Source organism: Colias croceus, chromosome 19 (assembly GCF_905220415.1).
Source record: "Colias croceus chromosome 19, ilColCroc2.1".
Classification (NCBI taxonomy): Eukaryota; Metazoa; Arthropoda; class Insecta; order Lepidoptera; family Pieridae; genus Colias; species Colias croceus.
In genome coordinates this window covers 1861086-1886179 of record NC_059555.1, presented here as the reverse complement: position 1 = coordinate 1886179, position 25094 = coordinate 1861086, and the positions used below count along the sequence as shown (strand labels likewise).

At 33.4% G+C, this 25094-nt stretch overlaps 1 protein-coding gene across 1 annotated transcript; it reads left to right on the top strand.

Moving 5' to 3' along the window:
• The first annotated feature begins 13530 nt into the window (after window positions 1-13530).
• Window positions 13531-17934, top strand: LOC123700455. The gene is made up of 5 exons (XM_045647667.1): window positions 13531-13632; window positions 14604-14672; window positions 15194-15264; window positions 15996-16179; window positions 16865-17934. The coding sequence occupies exons 1-5, from the start codon at window positions 13591-13593 to the stop codon at window positions 16955-16957; spliced, it is 459 nt and encodes a 152-aa protein (XP_045503623.1). The 5' UTR covers window positions 13531-13590; the 3' UTR covers window positions 16958-17934.
• The last annotated feature ends 7160 nt before the right edge of the window (window positions 17935-25094 follow it).

Here is a 25094-nt window from a genome sequence, read left to right as displayed (position 1 = left end):
TAATTTTTGCTTACGCATGTTGGGGGCCCCCTTGGTGCGGGGGCCCCGTATAATTGATACGGCAGATACGGCGGTAGCTACGCGCCTGTTATTAGTTCAATTCATGATTTAAATCAGATAAGAGTGCCGCTGATCAACGCTATAATACTTAGGTTATAATACTTATTAAAGACCTCATAGTTACACAGGCTTATAAAGTAGTATTACTTTACTAATGACAATAATGTCCTAGAAAGGGCAAATATCACTTATTATTAAAAATAAAAATAATTAAAACAAATATTTGCCAAAATAAGAAACAATCAAATTAAATCTGATATCACACGTCTACACAACACTACATTTTATTTAAAATGCATCATCATCATCAGCCCATATACGTTCCCACTGCTGGGACACGGGCCTCCTATGAGGGTACAGGCCATAATCCACCGCGCTGGCCAAGTGCGTGTTGGCGGATGACACATGTCGTCGAACTTTTTAATTCTTCGACATGTCGGTTTCCTCACGATGTTTTCCTTCACCGTTCGAGCAGTGGTGATGTTACAACATGCGCAGATAAATTGAAAAATCAATTTAATTCCTGCGCGCTCGCCTGGTCTCGAACCCCGGACTTATCGATTCGAAGTCCGAGGTCTCACCACTGAGCCACCACTGCTCTTTAAAATGCATACTGACTTCCAAATTATATTTTATTTGTATTATTCGTAGGTAATGTTTCTATAACAAAGCAAAGCTGCTGAGAATTGCTGTCCAATAACATAGTTGGAATCAGTGGCGTAGCTAGGGGGACAAGGGCCCTGGTGCATAGGGAAAGAATCGGGCTCTCCTCCTCCCCTCTTTCCGCGTAGTTTGAACTTATATTATTTGCCTTCAAAATTATTGATAAGAATAAGAATAGAAAACAGTAAGTGAACTTATCTCTAGTAGGCTAAATCCATACGTCGTCTCTATTAGACTCTCCATGTGTTTAAAAGAAGAAAAAGGGAATAGATAAACAACGACGCACATGACAATATAGAATATTTATTATACAGATGAGATTAATTAATGGAAAAAACGATTTTTAACAGAATTCCCCGCCCAATTCACAATCTCTTGCGCGCTTTAATTTTTGCGAATTCGTCTATAATTTCACTCAAATCCAAGTTTGATGCCGCCTCATTTTCTATGGCAATTAACGATAAATGTCGGAGGCGATCTTGTTGAATGCTGTTTCTTAAATATTTTTTTATAATCTTCAGTTTACTGAAAGATCTTTCTGCTGCCGCGGAAGTAACAGGAATTGTATGAAACAGTAGCATCGCTACCTTACTTCCGTAAGGTCACATTCGAGCACACCAAATTTTGTTATAATTTCTTTGCAAAGCTGGCGAATAGACCACGTCTCCATCAATTGAGGGAGAATCAGATGATATATTATATTAAGAAATTAGAGCGAGAAATTGGGTCCAATTATATCGCAATATTTCTTCTGAAACTGATCACAGGCCGTTCGGTGTTTGAGAGGGTAGTCAATACTGTAACACTGTAACCGTTGCTGCTGCGAACAGTATGAAAATCGGTGATGTCATCTAATTTTGACAGTTGAACACTATTTTACTGGAAACATTGATGAATTTAGTGTATCGAACTGTAAACAATCCAGTGTAACTGTTAAAATCTCAGTTTGGACAGGAAAATTCTGTGTTCCACTGTAAAATGAAGTGGGTACCCCGTTGTTTAAGCCGTTTACACTGCAATATTTACTGTTTCTTTTTTTCCGTGAAGTAGCTCATTTGTCAATTTGAATTTGAGTTTAGAATAAAGTTGTTATTTTTTGTTGTCGATCATGTTGAGAGCTATCATAGATTATACGGTTACCGTTGTGGTGCAACCGGTATCGAATACATATTTTGTCATCGGAATTTTTTTTAGCGAAAATGAGTTCTAGCAGAATTTTGGTGCCAGATGGATGGATGTGACTTGATGAAATAAGGCTGGTAGTAGGGAATTACGAATTACAACAGTCAGCGACACACCTAGCGTCAACTATTGTAGTATGTCCCAGACCCCAGAAAGTTGAAAACATCGCTACAAATATCATAAATAGTATGGGAAAATTAATTTATTCAGATCGAATAATTCGTGTAGTTTTGAAAGTTGCTACAGTTATTCCTAAAGATGTCCAGATGAATATACTAAAAGCCCCCGAGGGAGGGACACAAGCCGGCGGCGGGGGAGGGGGGGAAAGGTCTCTTTTTCAAGGTTTTTGCTTGTAACTCGAAATTTTTTTCATAATATCTCTTTAGTGACTTCTACATTAATTATCTACATTAAATTTCCTATAAATTACGTCTCAACATTTTTACTGTACGATCAATACTTTAGGAGATACAGAGTATTAAAGGTAAGAAAAATAAGAAACAACATAGTTTTACAAATTTTAATTATAAAAAGAAATAACATCTTTTTTTGCACGCGTATGCCGACTTATTAGTCAAATTGTGTTTCATCTTCGTCATCTTTATCACTAACATCGATAGGGGGTCCTCCTAGGCAGCCGTTACAGATAAGACTACACAATATAATGCCCGCTTTTCGGCAACTGCATTTTCCGGAACATCCACTTTTACATCGGCAAAAAATTGAATTTAACAACGCTTCAGGAGCAGGAGGATCCAAGGTCGTGATTGGTTCTAAGTATCCATCGACTCTTCGCTTCCAACCCCATATTTCAGGAGGCAGTTGGTTCCCAAGCCACTCCTGTACTTGATGGAATACTCTGTAGGCGTGATATTTTGCTGACCCTTTGGTAGGGGGGAGGGAAGAAAGATCCGGTTTGGGCTTGGTACAAGATTTCAGAAAAACTGTGAATCGATGTCTGTTGATCTCAGACTGAGTACAGGGCGCTCGGTATACTGCAAGAAACATTTTTTCTCCGGCTTCTGTTATAACCTCCTGAGTTGACGTTGGGTCATAAAATACAGTTGCTGTTTCCTTTAGTGACGGCTTTTGATCAAAAATCTTGATAATTGATGTTTTTCCCTTCCTGTAAATAGCTGAGGTTGTATCACACCCACTGAAACTATGCAGAAAGAGAAGGGGCCCGGGGGGCGCGGGCGGTGTGGCACGGCGGCACGCGGGGTGCGGTAGCCTGCCTGCCAGTGCCAGTTGCTATGCGGCGAGGCAAACAGCGAGGATCTTTGTAGCGCGACTTATCTATCATCTTAGTCAAGTCAAGTACCTATAACGATGTTGTTTCTTATTTTTATCACCTTAAGTACTATGTATCTCCTAAAGTATTGATCGTACGGTAAAAATGTTTAGACGTAATTTATAGGCAATTTAATGTTAATAATTAATGTAGAAGTCACTAAACAGATATTATGAATAATTTTCGAGTTACAAGTCAAAACCTTGAAAAAGAGACCTTTCCCCCCCTCCCCCACCGCAGGCTTGTGTCCCTCCCTCGAGGGCTTTTAGTATATTCATCGGGACACCTTTAGGAATAACTGTAGTAACTTTCAAAACTACACGAATTATTCGATCTGATCGACGATTCTGAATCTAATTTGCTGTGGCTAAAATGAGAACTCATGCAAGGCAAGAGCGAATGAAAGTTTCATTAAAAAGTTGATGGGTGTAATTGGCGAATTGGTCTCACTACCGTCAAGCACGTGAGCTTATCGCTGATCCAAAATATATTAATTTTTTTTTCAAAGCTGAGGTTTGAGGGCCCCCTGAGCTCCGGGGCCCTGGTGCACTGCACCACCTGGCCATATGATAGCTACGCCACTGGTTGGAATATGGTAACCGAGTGTAAGTAAGGCTTGCCACCACATAAAAAATGCATGGGTTATCGAGGCATTTGTGAAATAATATGCGGAATTTTTAACCGACTTCAAAAAAAGGTTATCAATTCGGCCGGTATGTTTTTTTTATGTATGTACACCGATTACTCCGAGGTTTCTGAACCGATTTACGTGATTCTTTTTTGTTCGATGCGGGATGGTGTCGATTTGGTCCCATAAGAATTTTATTTGGATAGGCCCAGTAGTTTTTATTTTATGGGCATTTTTGCAAATGCAAGTTTGAAGTCGGTTGTTTTTAACGCAGTTATCACTTGTTTCAGTGCATAAATGCAGTTTGATTCAAACGAAAAACCTATGTATGTTACGTGTATGTACTGTGTATGTGTATGTGTGGGTATTAGATCGTGGGTCAAAATGAAAAACGTAATGAAATGAAATACGTTTATTATGGATACATAAAAAGATGCAAATAAAACCTGCCACTAAGTGCAATACGCTGATTAACTGATTTGAAAATTTAGTCTACGGTTACATGCCTGTTCTTCAAATGAGTGTTTACTGTATATTTTTATCATTACAACAAATCCCTATTCCCCATAAAGCAGAGTTATCTATCGAATGGTAAATCCCACCCGTAAATTGTTTTAAGCGGCAATTAAGAAGCAATTATAGGCCTAACGGAAATATAATGGCTATTATCTGTATTGTGGATAATAGATTATGTCAATATAACATTTGTGTAAATCTGTATTGGTGTTTATTACAGGGTTTATTTGCCAAGTCAATCGCTTTTTGTAAAAACTCTAGATCAAGTTGATATAAAGCTTCTAAGTACAATCTCTACCATTCACAATTACTATACTATTATGTGCGAAAGTAACTCATTAAATTACTGAAATAAACTCTTAAAAGCTGATCAAATTGATATAAGGCTTGTAAGAGTAATCCCTACTGTCCATACTGTTATAATAAATGCGAAAGTCCTTCGTTTGTCTGTCTGTGTCTCTTCTGCACGCCTCAACCACGGAACCGATTTAGATGAATTTTGGTGAAAAGTTCATAAGGTAGTTTTTATTGTCACGTTCAGGTAGAAATTGTGTGTGTGATAGAAATTGAAATGTAACAATAAAGATTTTTGTATTTTTTTTTTAATTGTATTGGAAATTGTTATTATTATTTTCCGATTTTTTCAGTATACTATTTATGAAGGAAGGCTGACATAGGTTATAATCGTAGAGCACGGCTACTATAACATATAGAACAAAATTAACAATAAATAACAAATATCAATTATGAAGGCACAATGAATATCATAATATACAATAAACATCTATAAATATAAAACTCAAGGGTGACTGATATAGTGATCTATCAACGCACAGCCCAAACCACTCGACGTATCGGGCTGAAATTTGGCATGCAGGTAGATGTTAGGACGTAGGCATCCGCTAAGAAAGGATTTCCCGAAATTCTTGCGGGAACGGGGAACAACGGGGATGCACGTACAAAGTCGTGGGCGGAAGCTAGTTAAGAATATATTTAAAAATCCACCCGTTGCGATCGCAATTAACGTTCGCTTTAACGACCGCCGTAAATTTTAATTGCCTCAACAATTATTTATTTTATCCACTTTATTATTCCATTGTTTTTATCCACAAATGAATTTCGGCTTCGCGGATATTGGATAAAGTTGGAGAGTTCTAAACAAAGGGTGTTAATTAGGGGATTGTTTTTTGAATTTGACGGTAGGTAAAGATTTCTCGTGTATAACGGTAGTCATGCGAAAAATTGGTGTCGAGATTTGTTAATAACCTGTGTTGGAGATGTTAATAATTAATCAAGATTGTATTTCCATTGTATATACATATTTCCATTTTGTTGTAATTAACTTTTCAACAATTTATGAAACTGTAGTAGCTTGTTCGACGTCGTCGAAGAAGTCGGCAATTCCTGGAGGAAATAACAAGTCTGTGGTAGCGCACAATGGACTAATCATATAATATTTATTCCAATGAAGTTTGATCGCTACAACCATATCGCTGATGTGAAGAATTTTATAGAGCATTGAAGTTGGTTCACAATTTATCCTAATAATTATTAATATCCAGTTTTATTTAAGGAAATAATAAGAATATATTTCTTCCATATTTTTTATTTAATGGCTTATAAATGAATTGAAGAAAGCTCTAGAAAAACTATAACAAAACCGTAGCCGTAATTATCTGTACAGGTTTTATAAATTTTCCCTTTCAATTGAGATTTATTAAAGGCTTAAGTGAAGGCATGTATTCAGCTGATATAATAGATGTGGACTTGATAAGGGGTGAATAGAAATGAAGGGTTAATTGTAAAGGATAGTGTATCTCGACATATTGATGGATTAATAATATGTTCTATATGTAGTGACTTTGGCTCAGAGGTTGGTGAGCGATCCATTGATTAGAAGATTTAATAAAATAAAATTCTTATACTAAAGTTAATTAGGTATGTAAGAAAGGGTATGATTTGGAAAGAGTTGTAGCTATGTCTAAAGCTTTTTTTACTAACGGTAGCTTTCGGATATTAGGATATAGACAGTTTGTAAATATATAGTACACGTATATAGGTTTACATGCATGAAGAATTTTTCACAAACAATACAATTATTTATTTCTAAATAACGGTGGAAATCTTAATAAAAAAAATATAAAAATGAATCGCAAAATGAGTTGGTAAGCGCATAACTCGAGAACGGCTGAACCGATTTCGATAATTCTTTTTTTATTATATTCCTTGAAGTACGAGGATGGATCTTATATAGAGAAAACGTAAACATGTACCACGGGCGAAGCCGGGGGAGACCGCTAGTATACTATAAAACTTTTTCCATATTTTGCTGGATCCTTGAATTCTGATGCTACCTAAATTAAACTACCTAAGTAGAGTATATTTTATATGCAATTTTCACTATTTTACCATATACCTACAATGAAAACCTCACGTTGCACCTCTCAACTATCAAAACCCTGCTCTTAAATTGGCAAACACAGGCACTGTTGCAGCGATACGAATTGAACCTGCACATTTTGTAGGCTTGCAATTGTCTATCAAAACAGACACGGCATTCGGACAAGTCTTGAATAATAATGCCGGCTTTGGCATTCATGCTCTCTATTTGGCGTTTGTACCACGCGGAAGTAATAGCCGCTGGCTGTTGCAAATAGTCAAAAGTGTCTTGTTATTTAGATTTCTATGATCAAAATGAAATGATTTATGTTCTTTATAAGGTAAAATAATCAGTGATCATGAGGTTTTAAAGCATTATTTACTTACAAATTAATAACAAAGCTGGTTTGCCACATTAGAAATAATAATGCTTTAAGACATCATGCTATGGGGACGGGTGTTTTTCGAAATAATTTTACTAACCGTGATTTTTATATTTGATCAAAAAATGTCCCAAGTTGTTTTTTAAAGTAAAACTGGTAATCAAATACTCAACCTCACTATTGTGAGTCACACGTGTAGAAGGAAGGCGCCTGTGTGCCGTGTTAAAAGTATTACGTCCCACAATTTTATATTCAGTCAAATATTAATATGTTTCCGCTCACTGATCTGAACTGAATGAGTGGACCCAAGCTATACGTTGAGGCGGAACTTCAAAGATAAATATGTTGTTAATATATGTGTTATACAATTTGTATATGCTAGGTGGATATTATGGAGTAGACTGTCGATGGAAAAAAAATTAAAAGAACAAACCTTTTCAGTAGGTATGTTAAAAGCCTTTAGTGTAAAAGAAGTATGTATAGAAGTTGAAAATGAGCATGTTATCTGGGAACCATTATTAAGATTTTTTTGTTAATAATGGTCAAACATCTTTATACATATAAATAGCAGTGAAATGTATTTAAGCTGTCCATTTCATCATTATAATATACCTAAGCTAATTTTGAGTGTGTTTTCAATTTCATTCAAACTATCGATTGAGTGGAATTGTTGAAGAACGAGTCACATTTAAATAGGCTATCCATTATCCATATGAGAGAAATACCTATGTATTTCTCTATGTATGTAAAAACATGTATATTAAAAGATTGTATACTTTATATTCGTCTTTATTACATACTTCTTTTTTATATCGTCTATAAATAAAATTGTTTTAACTAAATTGAGTTTCAAGGGAGTTACTTTCGAGTTTCTCGAAAATTCGTGATTGAAGTGACATTCAAAACCGGTGATAAAAATCTTTGAAAAAGTTATTAAATTTCCGAGCCTTGATAGAGGAAATTGTAAAGATATATTTAACCTGTAAGGTAAAAATAAATTAGGCTATATTTTTAGCACTTTGGTAATCGAAAATCTGAGAAATACAATATAAGTTGGTAGAACAAGTACCCGTGTGGCTCCGCTCCTGTTGGTCTTAGCGACATGATAATATATAGCCCATAGCCTTACTCGATCAATTGGCTATCTAACACTGAAATATTTTTTCAAATCGGACCCGTAGTTCCCGAGATTAGCGCGTTCGAACAAACCAACAAACGAACAAATTCTTCAGCTTTATAATATTAGTATAGATTGTAAGTAGGTAATATACTTACATTATAATGTAATATGTATCAAATTATCACAAAATTTCCTTCACACCAAACACCAAGTTATTTTAATTCAAGTCGAAGGGAGTCAACGATTTTCAAATCGATAATTGATATCCGTCATATTTGACATCAGATGGTTATAATCTCCTTCCCTGGAGATTCGACGATTATTAATTTAAATATAATATAATATTATGTTATGAGTCTACACTAATATTTTAAACATAAGATTTGTTATGTTCGATATGAATAAAAGAAACTACTGTATCGAATAAAAAAATATTTGACTATTCAAAAATTGCATCTGTATGTACCGAAAAATATATTAGGCTATTTTTTGTCAGGTCATCCGTGTTTAAGTATGAGTTGTTAGTTTTTAAGTAGGTATCCAATACTAAATAATATTTTTAAGATTAACCAAAGGGAACAATTTATATTTTACAAGTCAAAGATGCGCGATAGTAGGTCACTACAGACATACTGGGTCTAGGTTTAATATTGGAATCCAGCCAAAATTGCATTCATCATATCTGTATGAAAAACAAGATTTACACAGAAATTCAGTAAGGTTTCGTAGTACAAATTTCATAATTTAAAATTAAAATACTCATTTTGAAGGATTTATTACCCTGAAACTGTGATACGAAATTTTTAAATTTGTATGAATTTATGGGAGTGTTTAACAATTTTGTTTTATTCGCATTTAGAACCGTTTTTATGATATGGTAATCTATATAGGTATATAAAACTCAAAGGTGACTATAGTGATTAGTGATCAATCAACGCACCGCCCAAACCACTGGACGGATCGGACTGAAATTTGGCATGCAGGTAGATGTTAGGACGGAGGCGTCCCCTAACAAAGGATTTTGATCAATTCTACCCCCAAGAGGATAAAATAGGGGATGAAAATTTGTGTCGTGTTTGTTTTTCTTTTCCACGCAGGCGAAGCTGCGGGCAACAGCTAGTGTAGTATAATAATATCTAAATGTAATCTTTAAAGGTAGTACATACTAGCAGTCCGCCCCAGCGTCACCTGTGGTAAATGATTACATTTTTCTGGAAATCGGTTCAGCCGTTATCGAATTTTGCGCTTACTTCACATTTGGCGATTCATTTTTATTATATTGATTAGTAGAACATTTAGCATTTATCATATTTTTTTTGTAATTGTTACTGAAGTAGGAGAAACGTTTTTAATTTTTTGAGCATTTGCTCGAAACAAAAAACTAAAACAATAAAAAATATTATGTAAAAACATTTCATATTGTAAAGCGTGTAGAAGAGTTAACTGTGGTCCCGATCCTCAGTAGAAATGAAGAAAAACTAAATTATAACGTACGATATTTTTATACTTTATTCTGTACGTTAGGTTTGATTTAAGTTTTAAATCGTAACTATCCTGAGTAAAATTATAAATGCGAAAATGTGTTTATTTTAACTCTCTTTCACATCACAACGGACTTATTTTATTATTTTTATGTTTGGAGATCGTAAGAAGAGTGACATAGACTTCATTCGTGACATATCTACACTTCTTATTTGCGGGCGAAGTCGGTGGCCAGTTACTTAGGTACTTGTAATATTAACACAAATAACTAAAGTTAGTACAATCTTCTGCGTAGTTTGGCTTAAGAAATTGAGAGAAATTTTAAGTAAAATTCAATTATCACTCACTCAAGTGTCAATTATATTATAATACAAGTACATAATATAATAAGTACCAGTTAATTAAATGTCTAGACATTGCTAATGCACTTATAGACCGTGCCACAAATTAAGTGCAAATCACTCAAATTACAGTAAGTAGCCGTTTTAGAATGGATGTTTGGTTTGGTATCTAGAATTTCACGTAAAAATTGAGTGGAAGTAAGATTTATTTCACACATTATTTTCCTAAATAAAACCTTTACCCAAAACATTAAAAATTCTCTTCGTTTTATTTTCGAAATCTATCCTAATTTGTGTGTAGTGTAAAACTATATTAAGAATTATTTAACGGCAGATTTTAGTATTGAGAACGTTTTGAAGCCAGAGATTTTTTGGTAATATGATTCCATTACTGAATTTCATAATAATTTATAATAAAGCTCTCTAGATAGATCGTTTGTAATTCAAACTCATCTTTTATCGAATAAAAGTTGTAAATCAATCATTGATTGTGTCCAAAGATAATACAAACGTTTGATAAATAGTTCGTTCCCCATATACACGTCATGTACACACACACACACACATAGCCGTGTTATTACATACGACGGTCGATGTTGCGGCGGGAAAATGGCTGATTGCCCTTCTATTAACTGCGTTATCGCGGAATTATAGTGCTAGATGTGATCTATTATTTCTACTTATCACAATTTTCATCGAATCAAACTAGAATGTATTTTTGTAAAGTACGTACCTATCTTTATGTCTAAATAAATAATATTAAATATATGACAATTGTTAAATGAAGAGGAATCATTTGTTTACTTTACATTTTTCACTTTAAAATCCTTACTAGAATAGAACAAGGTAGCTGAGTAGTCAGGCGTTTGCTAAAGCGAAAACCGCAGGTTTGAATCCCGCATTATGATCGAACTTCTTCATTCATTCTTCATTCTGTTACATCAAATCTATCTGAATTCATTCATTACTTACACCTGACAATGTAATAAGTGTCTATTGACTTACCACAAATTAACAAAAGTAATGAGTCTTTAGCATAATCCACTGTTTTTTGTCACTACTAAGAAATAATTCATAGTATTTATTGGAAGCCATTTCCAGTATCATAATATATCAATGATAGGATGTGTAACGTCATGCCATGCACGCCATGTGGTCCTGAATTTAATCAAGGCCTTTTTAACCAAATTACGATCTATCTGCTGTCGCCTTTGAATAAATTGGTTAATACTTTGCTAGTACGGGATCAGGGGATGTGTAAAATATGTATAGGTATAAGGTTTCCGGGTCAATGTGTTTATAAAACTATATTGTGACTTCACCTAAACGGCTTGATCGATTTTGAAGCTTTTGTATATATTTGATAGGTCTGGGAATATGGTAGTAAGTTATTTTTTTGTACAATTGTGTGATTAAAATGTTCGGGCAGTACTGCCGATTTTTTAAAAACATTTCAAGTAGCACAAAAAATAAATGAGTAATGAATTAATTCAGCGAAGATTTCAGTATGAGATTATCACGATGTCGTTTTAATTTCTCCAACATAAGTATTACCTACAACATATTATAATCACTAGATCACTACATTAGTATAAAACAAAGTTGCTTTCTCTGTCCCTTCGTATGCTTAAATCTTTAAAACTACGCAACGGATTTTGATGCGGTTTTTTAATAGATAGAGTGATTCAAGAGGAAGGTTTTAGTATATAATTTATTAGGTTTTAAACAAAGCGGGCGAAGCCGCGGGCGGTAAGCTAGTAATCAGATATTTTCAAATTATGACCGTTTCTAGACTGTCTCAAAAATAAGGCTCCCATTTTGTAGTAGGTACATTCTTTTGTCAAGCTATGAACAGAAGTAATTTAAGCATTTCAAGGTATGCTTCTAAACTTATTCGCTAACTAGGGGTCCGTAACTTAACCTTTGATGTATTAACTCCCTTTTGAACTTAAAAGTTGTTTGCAAAATTGTGCTCAAAATTAACTTGCTTCAAAATATATTTCAGTTGTCCATCTTTGTGATGAAAAAGAGATTGAGGTAGGTATATTATTTATGTCAGTTTTCTTAAACTTAAATAGGTTTAGAAAATTATGTACGATATACCTTTTTTTTATAGTGGGGAAATCTTCCAACAGTCCGTTTTTATAACACACTAGCGTTCCGGCCCGGCTTCGCCCGTGGTACCTACAAGTGGTCAAGGAATAGATACCGCAGCGCACGCGATGAGAATTTTTATTGAGGAACATTTTACACTTTGGGTTCCATTAAGTATTGCATTTTTGGTAAGGATCTCTAATTTTTTTGAAAATGCAATATAGCCTATGTTGCTCAGTGAAAATGCAGCTTTCTAATGGTGAAAGTATTTTTGAAATCGATCCAGTAGTTTATGCGTGAAAACCATACATACATACATACAAACCTTTCCTGTTTATAATATGTATTAGGACAGACTAATAATAATATACTACGTATACAAGTATTAGTATATTAGTGTGATTAGATTAGTATATATTACAACAAACAAACGTATTAAATAGCTCATTATTATTATTGATGATCACAGATCTTAAAAAAAATTAAAATATAAAAAATCAGTAATTAGCAATATCGTCGGTATTGCCTTCAGATCTCAATAGTTCAAAGAAATATAAAAAATTGATTTCATATAATATATCTCATAAAAATAAATTAAACATAAAATAACGTTATAAAATTTGCATGACATCTCTTAAAGCATGGAAAATGATTTCATCTGATGGGAGACAGACGTCGCCAGGCTTGGCGCCAAAAAGCCTCGCCAGCCATTGATAAAATATTATGTGCAGATGTGAAATATTTTTTATAGTAGGTATAATGCCTTAATAAATTTTATTAAGCTATTGCATAGCTTCTATCGCGGGCCTTGAGCGCGGGGACCGAATCCAGAAATTGCGTGACGAAAAACCTCACGCTCCCCACTCCGGCGGGCACGGAGGTGTGGCTTGAAGGCATGCTATGCAATAGCTTTACCGCGGCAGTCCCGAGTGCCACACGTCTTTTTTTTTACTGTCAGTATCAGTATTTCAACTAAAAGGTAATCATTATTTTTTTTAATTATTTTCAAAGTTATAAAATATTGACAAAATGACGGTAAATCTTTTTCACCATAGATCGAATAATTTAGAACGGATTATAATAAACGACACAAGCAACTTTCAAATTATGTTTTTTTTTATTATTATTGGTCACTTACTTAGGATAAGAAAAAAAAAATAAGAAGTAGACTTTATAATTCATTTTATACCAGCACGACATATTTGTGCTGCATAATCTTTGGACAGAGTGTCGAGGCTTGGAAGAAAACAGTAGCAAACTATTGGTTACTTGAAAGATACCGCATTGAATTGACCAATCAGGGTGCAGCTTACAAATATTTTGACCAATCAGAATGTGGTACAGATATTCAGTATTTTGTATGCGCGGAATATTTGATATTGAATTCGCGTGTTAAAAGTTAGAAATGGAAGTTAAAAGGTGATACCTAATAAATGTGGAAGTGATTAATAATGATTATCATATACATTGATATCATCCTGCTTGTAATCTTGGTAAGTAAGTTATTCCATTATTTTCGTATATAACATTCTCAAAAATATGCCACCTTTTTTTTTAAGTGGGGAAATCTTGCATAAATACCCACGACTACTAGTAGATAAAAATTTACACTAAAATACTTTTAGTCAATAATTTTAATTTTATCAGAAAACCGGAAATTGACAAGGACAAAAATTTATTCATTTCTTAATTATTCAATGTTTACTTTTTATCTTTACAATACTCTTGTATCACCAAAAGGAAGAAAGGCTCGGTATTTTGAAGGCTTCCGTGTAGACAGGACAGCTTCAATACGGAAACGGGCCCTTTTGAAGCTTTTAAATTGCTTGCGAAAATGAATTACTGTGTTAAATTTTGGTAGACTGATTCCTTTATTTAGTTTTGCAGTTAGTAAATACACCATAAAGCATTAAAAAGACATTGAATAAAAATTATACACGCTATAGAAGTGAATTGTGACTCCCCTTTGTGTTATGGAGCGAATGCGTTATAAATATTATCTGTTTAATTTTTGTATGTTATGTAGGTATAGGGAGACAAACGAGCAGACGCATTGCCTGGTGGTAAACAAATTGCGCCGCCCATTTTATTTTATTTTATTTTTATTTATATTATCGAATCCTTTGTACTCCATTGAATCCATTGGTTCTACGCTCACGCGTTAACCACTGTACCAAAGAGACAACCTAGATAATGAAGACGATGTTAATAATAGTGCCCCTAGTGTGCTTTTCCACCAATAATGTGCGAGGATGTGTATAGCGAAGAATGTGTTTGTAAATCAATCATATGTTTGGAGCAATTAACGTTTAGAGTTCTAACAGACTTAGCCTCTGCCGTTCACAACTTGCCGTTCGTCTGTATTGGTTATTTAAAAATGAAAGGCACATTTCTCGCTACACATCCGCGCACATATGGTGGAAATGCACCCTAATTCGTTAATATATAACTTCTTATGTTGCAGTTACTATTGATTCTATTTACTTGTGGATATTGCGCATATCGAGTGCACAGAATGAGGCAGAATGGTCAAGTAAGTCTTGCCCTTTAATAATTTTAACGAATTAAATCGTGCCTAGAGGCACGGACGTTGTTTATACGACGTTTGACCCAACTACCCTCACTTTGCTAATAGTCGTTGACTTGCTGCGATTTGTTATCAACTACCTACATCAATTAGGTAGCTGTGTAGAATCGCAGTACATTCTTATTAGATTCAAACTAATATTTAACCCGGCCTCGTGTGTAATTTCTTATCTTTAATCTTTAATATATAATATTATATAAATCTCGTGTCACAATGTTTGTCTTTATTGACTCCTAAACCACTTAACCGATTATAATAAAATTTGCACACCATGTGCAGTTCGATCCATTTTTTAGAAATAGGATAGTTTAAATCTCAAATCGTTTTAAAGAAAGCGGGCGAAGCCGCGGGCGGTAAGCTAGTTTTAATTATAACATAAATATTTAAATAATGTTTACTTACATGAGATTTGTCGTTTATCAGAATCAGTATTTTCCAATAGTTAATTAAAAATTTTATTTCATCAGGTTGCAATACTATTGAAACCCACCAAGGTACTCTTCTCGCATAAAAAAGAAGGTGAAGCTGAACAACTGAGGCAAGCATACCTTAAAAAACATTAACAATGTTTAAATCTTATTTTCTGAAGTTAAGTTCGTATGACCTATTTATTCTATATCCTTCATTTATCTTAATAAATCTCATTAAATGTTAAAATTCATATTAAAATTTAAATTTTTGTGTCACAAGCTCTGTTATTTAGAAGAGATTGTTGTTTTTAGGTGCTTTTTACACGTGAATTAAAATTTATCAATATGAAATACATACCTGAAATACCTCTTTGCGGTGCATTAACATCAAACGAACATAGAGCTAGAGCAAGAGCATTCTTTCGTGATCTTTTAGTGTTAACGAAAATTCGTATTCAGTGTTGTTCACTATCAGAACATGCATATAATCATTTGAACGTACTAAGAACAACGGAAGAATGCTCTACGCCTGTTTACACTAAAAGAATTTGACATAGTGGGGTTATAATGAGCATTCGTTCGTCTAATGTAAATGCACCATAATACAAATACAATTTAAAAAAATTGATTGTCTGTAAAGTCGGTTTACTGACGATAGTTGAACGTGACAACGATTGTGCTTCTTTGTCGCTCGTTCCGCGCTCTCGCTTGCACATGGAACGCCTCAGAGCGAGGTAACACCGCATGAGTCATGTTTTTTCGGGCGTGCAGCCGGCTCTATCGAATTATAAGACGTTGCCACGTCAAAAACAAAGTGTAACAAACTCATAACTTCCAATCAAACACAATTATTTTGCAGAACCGTCGTAGCATACCAAAACCCTCTCACAGGTGACTACTGCGTCCATAAGAGCCGATCTCCCAAAGGCTACATGAACAACATCGAAATCCCAGACTCACCGGACAGCGGAGTTTCTGATGAATATGAGCCTTTGAACCTGGTACCTTCAGTCCAGGAAACTAACCCACCTGGAATACATCAGGTAAGCTTTATGAGTTCAACTAGATTTCCGCCCGCGGCTTCGCCCGCGTTTGCAAAGGAAAACCCGCATAGTTCCCGTTCCCTTGGGATTTTCGGGATAAAAACCATCCTATGTGTTAATCCAAGTTACCTTCTATATGTCTGCTAAATTTCATTGTAATGGGTTCAGTAGTTTTTACGTGAAAGAGTAACAAACATCCATACATCCATACAAACTTTCGCATTTATAAATAATATATAAATATATAATATATTAGTAGGATATAAGTTACGTAATTTGTCATTTTCTTTGTACGTAAAAAGCGCCTAACAATCTCAAATGTAGAATTTAAATCATCTTTATTGATAGTATTTAAGTAAAGGTTTATTTGTTTGGATGAACGCGCTAATCTAAGGAACTGCTGAATCGATTTGAATTTTATATAATACCTTGTTCAATAAATGATTTTTATTTATTTATTTTTATATAAAATCACGGAACGGCCAATAGCAGCATTGGAAATTGTAGAAAAGTAGTTATTCCATAATAGCTCTACCAAATTTCATACAAAACAATGCGAAAGATAGACCAGAGTTACTTTCGTTTTTATGTATCATAAATTATACAAAAAGATTTGCTAAATTAGTTTGTAAATCGTATCTAATGACATCATGTAGCTCTAACAATGAACTTTTAAAAATTTCAGATACAGAATCCAGTTAAGTCGCCAATCACACCCATTTATGATAACAGCGTGATAAAGACGTGGAAATGGGAGTATACTGAATATCAGATTTAGATATTACATCGAAAATATTAAAAATATAAAGTTAAAAAAAAAATTTAAGAAACTAAATGCATTCAAGAATTCTACTTGAATTAAAATCTATCCTGTATCTGTAAATTAAATATGATATGTATTTGATTAATTAAGTAAATAATTAATCTATTTAAATATAAAAAAGGGTTGGTGTACCTAATAATATTGAAGGAGGAAAGTCAAGTCAGGGAAATACGCGGGTCGCTTCTTAATATAAAATATATTATTACCTATTATATTTTTTGATTTTTTATATTATTATAATTTTTCTTACACATATACATTTTATAGCAAAAATGTTAAATGTCTATCAAAACCGATATATATACAATAATTATTTACCTAAAAAGAAATGTTTAAGCAAGGTTGTGAAATGAAATCTAGTCAGATCATAAACTAATCTAATCTATTAATTAAAGGTTTTTTTATATGGTTTCATTTATTTTAAATAAATTTAATAAAGAAAAATATATAGAAAGTTTCTAGAAAACTTAACGTTAAAATAGTTATAAAGAAAGCGCACAAGAAGGTTGGACAAAATAAGTGTAAGAGTGGATTGATGGAAATATTGATTGATTCGTCCTGCATAACGAATAAAAGATCTACTAAATATGATGTCTTAAAGCAGTATTATTTCCAGAGTGAAACAAGGATAGAGATACATAGGTCGTCTAGCGTCATCACTTTCCAAAACTGGCAATAATACTGCTTTAAGACATCATGGTAATCCCCTGGAATCAAAAATATATTTATTCAATGTACGTTTTAAAAAAACAGAGATATATTATAACCTAGTATATAAATAATAAACTATGAATTTGTCAAATTATGCTTGATTGTACTGAAAATTATAAATTGTTAAAAAATGCTTAAATTCTACGATTGTTGAAACTCTGATGTATAGAAACATAAATTATAATTGGTGAAAATCGTGTGTTTTATTTATTTTTTTTATTGTCCGTAAACTTTTAAACAAATAAACATAGAAACTTTCGCATTTATAGTATTAGAAGGATAGTAAGCCAGTAAATTTTGAAATTGATTTATGTATATTTTGAAGGACACATCATATTTTGAACAATAACAATGCGGTTGTATTAAAAAAGCCCTAGGCACTATATGATATTGAATTACTACCAAGGGCTACCAGATTGAAATATAATACTGAATGTAATTATGAACCAAATTATTTGTTTTAATACAAATTTCCCGCCTCAAAATGACTTTATTGGCTCAATTACCAGACAAATGTTTTTCATTTCAATTATAAAATGTTATTTTTAAATGCTTCTTGTAGGATGGTTTATTATATGCTTTTCTGTTTTCGCTTTTCGTTGCGTTGCGGTTTCCTCGAGGAAAAAACAGCCCACGTCATATCTCTCGGCCAAGCCACGTCTACACAAACCGAGCTACTTCGCGCAGTAATTGCTTCGCGAGGCTGCTCGTTCTGTGTAGATCCGCCTTATTATCATAATTATGATGAAAAGCCATTTTCAGAAGTTCTGTCTGCAAAGGGACACAGGACGTCCTAACATTTCATCTTTACGGGGATCATTGAAAAATCGTGTAAGTATGGTGTACCGTATGTATCAGTGAATTTTTAGCATTACCTTATAGGTCGCGACTCTCGAAAATCCAAAAACTTCCTCATAAAGTATGCCTTTTAGATGAAAAATAAAACACGAACAAAAATCGAGTAGTAATGTGCACGACCTTCCTGTCTATCTTATTTGAAATACGCAACATTTTAATTTACATTTTTTCATACCTGGTTAAACTAACAAAAATTTCCAAAAAATTCGTTCTTTCATTATTATTCCACCCCACCATAATACCGTTTATTAAATACAGAATAGAAACGTAACCCCCGGTGTAAATTTATCAGCGTAAATGAAAATTAGAAACAATTTAGTTTATCAAGGGCTGGATCCGAGTCAATTCGTCCGAGTACAAGAGGTCCAAATTGAAAGATTGATAAAGTGCTCTGTTCACTGGATGCCCTTTTCTGTAGTGGGAACGCGGACAGCGAAATTTTAAATGGATGTGGCATTTTTAATAACTATTTTATAAGAGTTTGATATGATTTTTTTTATGGTATTTTAACAGTAATTGGAAAAATGGTTAGTAACAATTTGAAGTATTTATTTTCTAATATATTAGTAATGGTATATTAAAGTTATTTAGTAGGTAAATGTGATGTGGCTCCGAAGTAAAATTTAAATTTTTTTTCAAAACCCGCCTTTACTGTACATTACTTATACGCATTTTGACCTATTATAATTTTGAATACAATTCTAACAAATAAATAGTTACATTTCTAAGTAATTTTGTAAAAATAATCCTTCTATATAAATAACCGCATCCATTTTTCTTCATCCATGAATCCCAAAGGATAGCTACGACACTGATCGATGTACCCGCGAAATCTTTCAACTGATGGATGACTCTCCCACCTTAATATTTGACCTACAAGTTTTTATTTGCTTTAAATACTCTTTAGTCTCAAGTGTAAAATCTTTATCTAAAAGTTCGATCACAATATTTCTAAGCATAGTTAGGACAGGTGTATAATAAATTCGCTTTTATACCTACCGCTTTGGTAATGCTAGCAGTTGAAAAGTACAAAGTACGAGCTCGTAAAGAATTTTCCTTTAAAACTCCACACAAAGTACAGTAAAAAACACCTCGTTCCCGATCGAAAGTTTCATAAAATGAATTGAACCAATATTTTGCAATGTTGTGAAACTTCACCAAGAGAACGCACCCGGTAAGTTTTTATTCGAAAATTGTGAGCGTTCTCATTTTTTGCTCGAGTTAAAAGTTCGTGTTATATCATACCTTGGCTATGATATTTTACGATAAGAACGTTATGCTTTTTTGTGTTTTAAGGATGATTTTTTAACTAGCTATACGCCCGCAGCTTTGCTTGCGTTTAGTAAAGCAGTCTTCAACTTGAGCTTAGTAATATAGTTGGCAGACATTTTTTATGTGCAATTATAGTGGGCTATTAGCATTGAATATAGTTTTATAATAGTTTAATATACTATATTAGAATAAACATTTATGTTATCTATATTTAAATACGTTTGCTCCCTGTTTATCTTTATTGATTACAGAATCATTGCATACAGTCACGAGATCATTAAATTGCTGTTATAGTTTTTTTTGTTTTAGATTGTTAAGATATGTAATTTTTTTGATGACAAATAAAAACAATTCTATTTCTATTTATATCCGTTTATCACAAATCCCACACAAATCATGATACAATCTGCGAAACCCGATAATAATAATTGCTCAACAATTTGTAAAGCTTCGGCCAAACCTTGAAGGCCTATCCTAATGACGACGATTTGTTAGCCCTCATCTTGTATTTTGTAAATAATTCTCAACACCTACAATGATAAATTTTATTAATGGTCTCGCTTTTTGTAGACAGTAATTAAATAGAAAAAATGTTCTGAATATTTCGTTTGTAGAGAAGATTTTGATGTCATGTTTAATAATTTATAATTTTCTTTATAAGCCGATTATCTTAGGTTTATTTTGGATAATTCGATACAATAAAATAATATTATAATAAAAATTAAGCTTTAACAAATGACACAATTTATTTCATAAAATTATTTATTTTTATGTATATATTTTAATTTGTCTGTTTATCGTAGTATTAGTGATTAGAGTACCTGACTACATCTGAATAAACTATTATAATATATTGTTATTATATGTTACTTTTTTATCTTATAGTGTTTATAATTATTGACTGACCGGTTGGCTTGGTTGGTAGTGGCCCTGCCTTCCAAGCCAGAGAACGTGGCTTCGATTTCCACCCATTCCAATATTTGTGTGATAAACATAGATGTTTGCTCTGTGTCTTGTTAATTATCTATATAAGTATTTATTTTAAAATTGTATATGTATGTTTATCAGTCATCTGGTTTCCATAATACAAGATTAGTATCGGATCAGATCGTGCCATGTGTGAAAATTGTCAAAAAATATTATAATAAGATACGTTGTTTTAGTAAGTGACCTAAGAAAATAACACACTTTAACGTACCAGTTTATTACTTACTCAAGGACTTTTGCGATGTTATTTTAGGTCATAAAAGAAAGTCCATATTAAATAAGAATTATAGATATTTTTACTGTCTTGTTTAGAAACTGTATTTGCAAAAAAAAAATACATTTCAGACTACGCCTGGGTTGAGACCTTAGGTTGAGACGGCACTAAAAACAGCATTTTACTCGGGTAAGGATGTTGCTTTCAAAAGGAAGAAATAAGAAAGTGGTTTGTGATTTCAACGCAACCTAAAAATAACAATCTAATCATACCTCTTCTTAATATAGTTTATGTATATATATATATATATACATGAACACATTCCAAAACATAACCCCCTCTCGCACAGTCGAGTAAAGAGGCTCTCATTAAGAGCAGAAATAAAGCACTAAAGATAATTTTAGACGACATCAATTTAACACACGTTCCTTCAGGAATTACACGAGTGTGTGTGAGGAAATAATTATTAATTGAATAAACATGTGTGTGTGTGTGTGTGTGTGTCGTGTGTTCTGAATGATAAATTGGTCTTGATATTAATTGCGACGTTTTCAGTTAAGTTGATGTAAGAAAATTCGTCGTTTTGTATTATTTTCTAGTTTGATAATTTGTTTTATAGTTTTTTTTTTTTTTGTAAGGTGTTTCTCAATGTTAGCCAGAAGGGCTATTACATTTTAACGCGGACGCGGGGGTGAACTGAAGGTTCACCCTGGTAGCGACATGCACAAGGGCGTCCCCCCTTGACGGGGACCACGAAACTCGGCTTGAGCTGTCGCTTGAGTGGAGGAGGCCAGAAGGGCCCTAATCGGACGGGGTTTTATAGTTTACAAATGCTTTATAAAAGAGAGAAATTGTCATCCCGCCTCATGATCGACTTTATTTAATTTTTTTAGTTTGTAATAAATCTGTACTTATATCGATAATATTATAAAGAGGCACAATTAGTTAAATGTGTTTGTAACGAATTGGTTCAAAAAGTGCTGGACGGATTTCGATGAAACTTTTCAGTAATATAGGTATCAGAATAACATGTAGGTCTATAAGTACTTGATTTTGGTGGTAGGTTCATCAGCAGGTGGAACGGCGTGGCACAGCTAGTAGTATAAACTATCTCTATTAATATACTTAAAAATCAAGTCTATAATTTTTATTTTTGATAGTAGCAGCAGATGTGCTGCTTGTGTAAGACCCTAAGCTTATATTGAAACACTCGTTATGAGGCTAGTTGTAATTATATAAACATATTTTCAAACTGTCCGGGCGCACCACTTACAGCTGAGTGAGCTGGTAACAAGTCTTAAGTAAACAGTTAGATAGCTCCGACCCCACGCTATTGAGTCTTACGCACTGTGCGATAAAACGCAGCGTTTATTTATAATCAAATTAATTGAGCGGTTTCACCCGCTGGCGAACAATTCGTACATACAAGTATGTTAGAAGCTTAAAAGGAACTCTGTTACGTATTCACGGCCCGGTGAACTGAATTTTGTAAAATTTGGAACTAGATTAAACCTAGAGAAAGAACATTTTATAAAACTAGAAGGAAATAGGAATTCAAATATGTATGGATATCACATCATAAGACGAAGTCTATAGTGAGCAAAACCGCAGTCTCTAACTAGTATTAAAACATAATATAAGCAATATGCACGCGTACCTACTTAAAAAAAAATATTAGCTTTGTTCAACTGCCAAATTGTATTATTTAAGGTTGCAATGGTAAATTTACAGCTACTACTGAGAAATAGCCATAAATTTAGTAGATATTGTAGCAATCAGACAGTACTATATATTATATTAATTTAAATTCATCATAAAAAAAATAAAAAGACATTTAAAACGAATAAATAGGAGACGGTGATTTCGAATTGAATTCTATTTGAAATTTAGGATATTTTAATTTTCATTTAATTTATGTTAAACGTAGTTTTATATATTTAATGCAAATGAAAACTCTTGGTTTTACAAAATAAATCTCTAATGATTTACTCAGTTTGTAATATTATAAAATTATAAAATATTAAAAAGAGCAAGGCGACATTTATTCCCATTATCTTTTTATCATTTTCCTTTATCTCTTTGAACATATACATCGGTTACTAATACGAAAAACGTACAGACTACGTCCCACGAGTTCATTTATCATCAGTGTTTGTTGAAATACTCGGTGAGAGCGTGTGTAAAATTCATTCATGGGATCTAGAGTGCAATGAATAAATCATGCTTGGGAAAACTTTTAAAGCTGTGTGATTTTTGATAGCTGAAACGGGTGCATAATCTTAAACAGTTTTATGAACTCTTTGTTGGAAGTGGTTGTATGTGTTTGTTTTTGTGGTTAACTGTGTTTGAATGACTTGGTTTAACGGAATGATCAGATTTTGATGCGGAATTATGAATTTTAATTTGTGAATATAACTATATTTTATGAACATGATATTTGTTTTTAGAACTAATGATGTGTGCTATATTTTCCATATATATAAAAAATAAAATATTTTATCACGTGTGATTTTGAATGTAGAGACATTCTATTCAAAACCCTTTACGAAAAACACGCGACGTTCACACAACACAGTGGGTACAGCACTTTATTAAAAACACGCGACGTTCACACAACACAGTGGGTACAGCACTTTATTAAAAACACGCGACGTTCACACAACACAGTGGGTAAAGCACTTTATTAACTATGTTTCAAGTTTACCATCAATACGATCTCGTCATAACTTGCTAACGGGTATTGGCCCGTACGAGGTTCCCGCTTCGTAATATGTTTGGGGAATTTGTTAATACACAATTTGGTATGTTTGGTTGTAAGTCTATTAACCAAATATTGATCATTTGAATATGACTATATTGTTGTGGTAAAATTGATACATCCATACTAATATTATAAATGCAAAAGTAACTCTGTCTGTCTGTTTGTTACTCAATCACGCCTTAACTACTGAACCAATTTGCATGAAACTTGGTATAGAGATATTTTGATACCCGAGAAAGGACATTGGCTACTTTTTACCCCGGGACATAGGATAGGTTTGATCCCGGAAATCCCACGGGAACGGGAACTATGCGGGTTTTTCTTTGACTGCCCGGGCGAAGCCGCGGGCGGAAAGCTAATACGTTAGTCCCTTTAGAAATGTTCAAAGGTTCTCCAAGTGGTAAATTTATTTTTGAAGTGAAACTTCTTTATTTCAATTGCAAGGTCGCATCATGGCAATACCGTCACGTCATGAAGTAAGGCAACGATTTTGGTATCTTTGAATCTTACCAAAGAAAATTCATTTGATGAATAAATAAATTATTCAAGACTAGCTTACCACCCGCGGCTTCGCCCGCTTTTTCTAAAACCTAATAAATTATATACAAAAACCTTCCTCTTGAATCACTCTATCCATTAAAAAAACCGCATCAAAATCCGTTCTGTAGTTATAAGGATTTAAGCATACAAAGGGACATAGGGAGAGAGAAAGCGATTTTGTTTTATACTATGTAGTGATATCTCAAGAACTAAAACACATGTTCCATACAATTCATTACTTAACCATACTTCTCGAATCGATATAATTTCCTGAATTTGGCTGCAATCCAAACAAATCCGCATGTAGCGTATTGGCACAACGATTCCTATTATCTTTCATCTGAAGTTTGATTAAAATGTATGTCAATTTATTAATATTTCTATTTTATGTGCTCGTGTATTTTTTATTGCATAATATGTTGGCTAAAATGTTATTTACTCATGGGCTTATACCGCTTTTTGGTAGAGTGCGAGTGAAGAAGCGAGACGTATCGTGGATTCGATTCCGGGTGGGGACCTAAAAATGTCTGGCAGGATACAGAAGGATGATCACCTCACACCTATAAAAATCTATCAGTGACGAAGGTGTTAATTTTGTAAACTTTTGGAAAAGGTATTTAAATTTTTTATTAGATTGGTTTTACCCTTCAACAGATAAACGGCTGAGTAGAAGAGGATGAATTTCATTATAGAGATAACTTTCTGGCTCAGCTAAGCTATTTTATTGATACACGAAGCAAGCTGAAGTC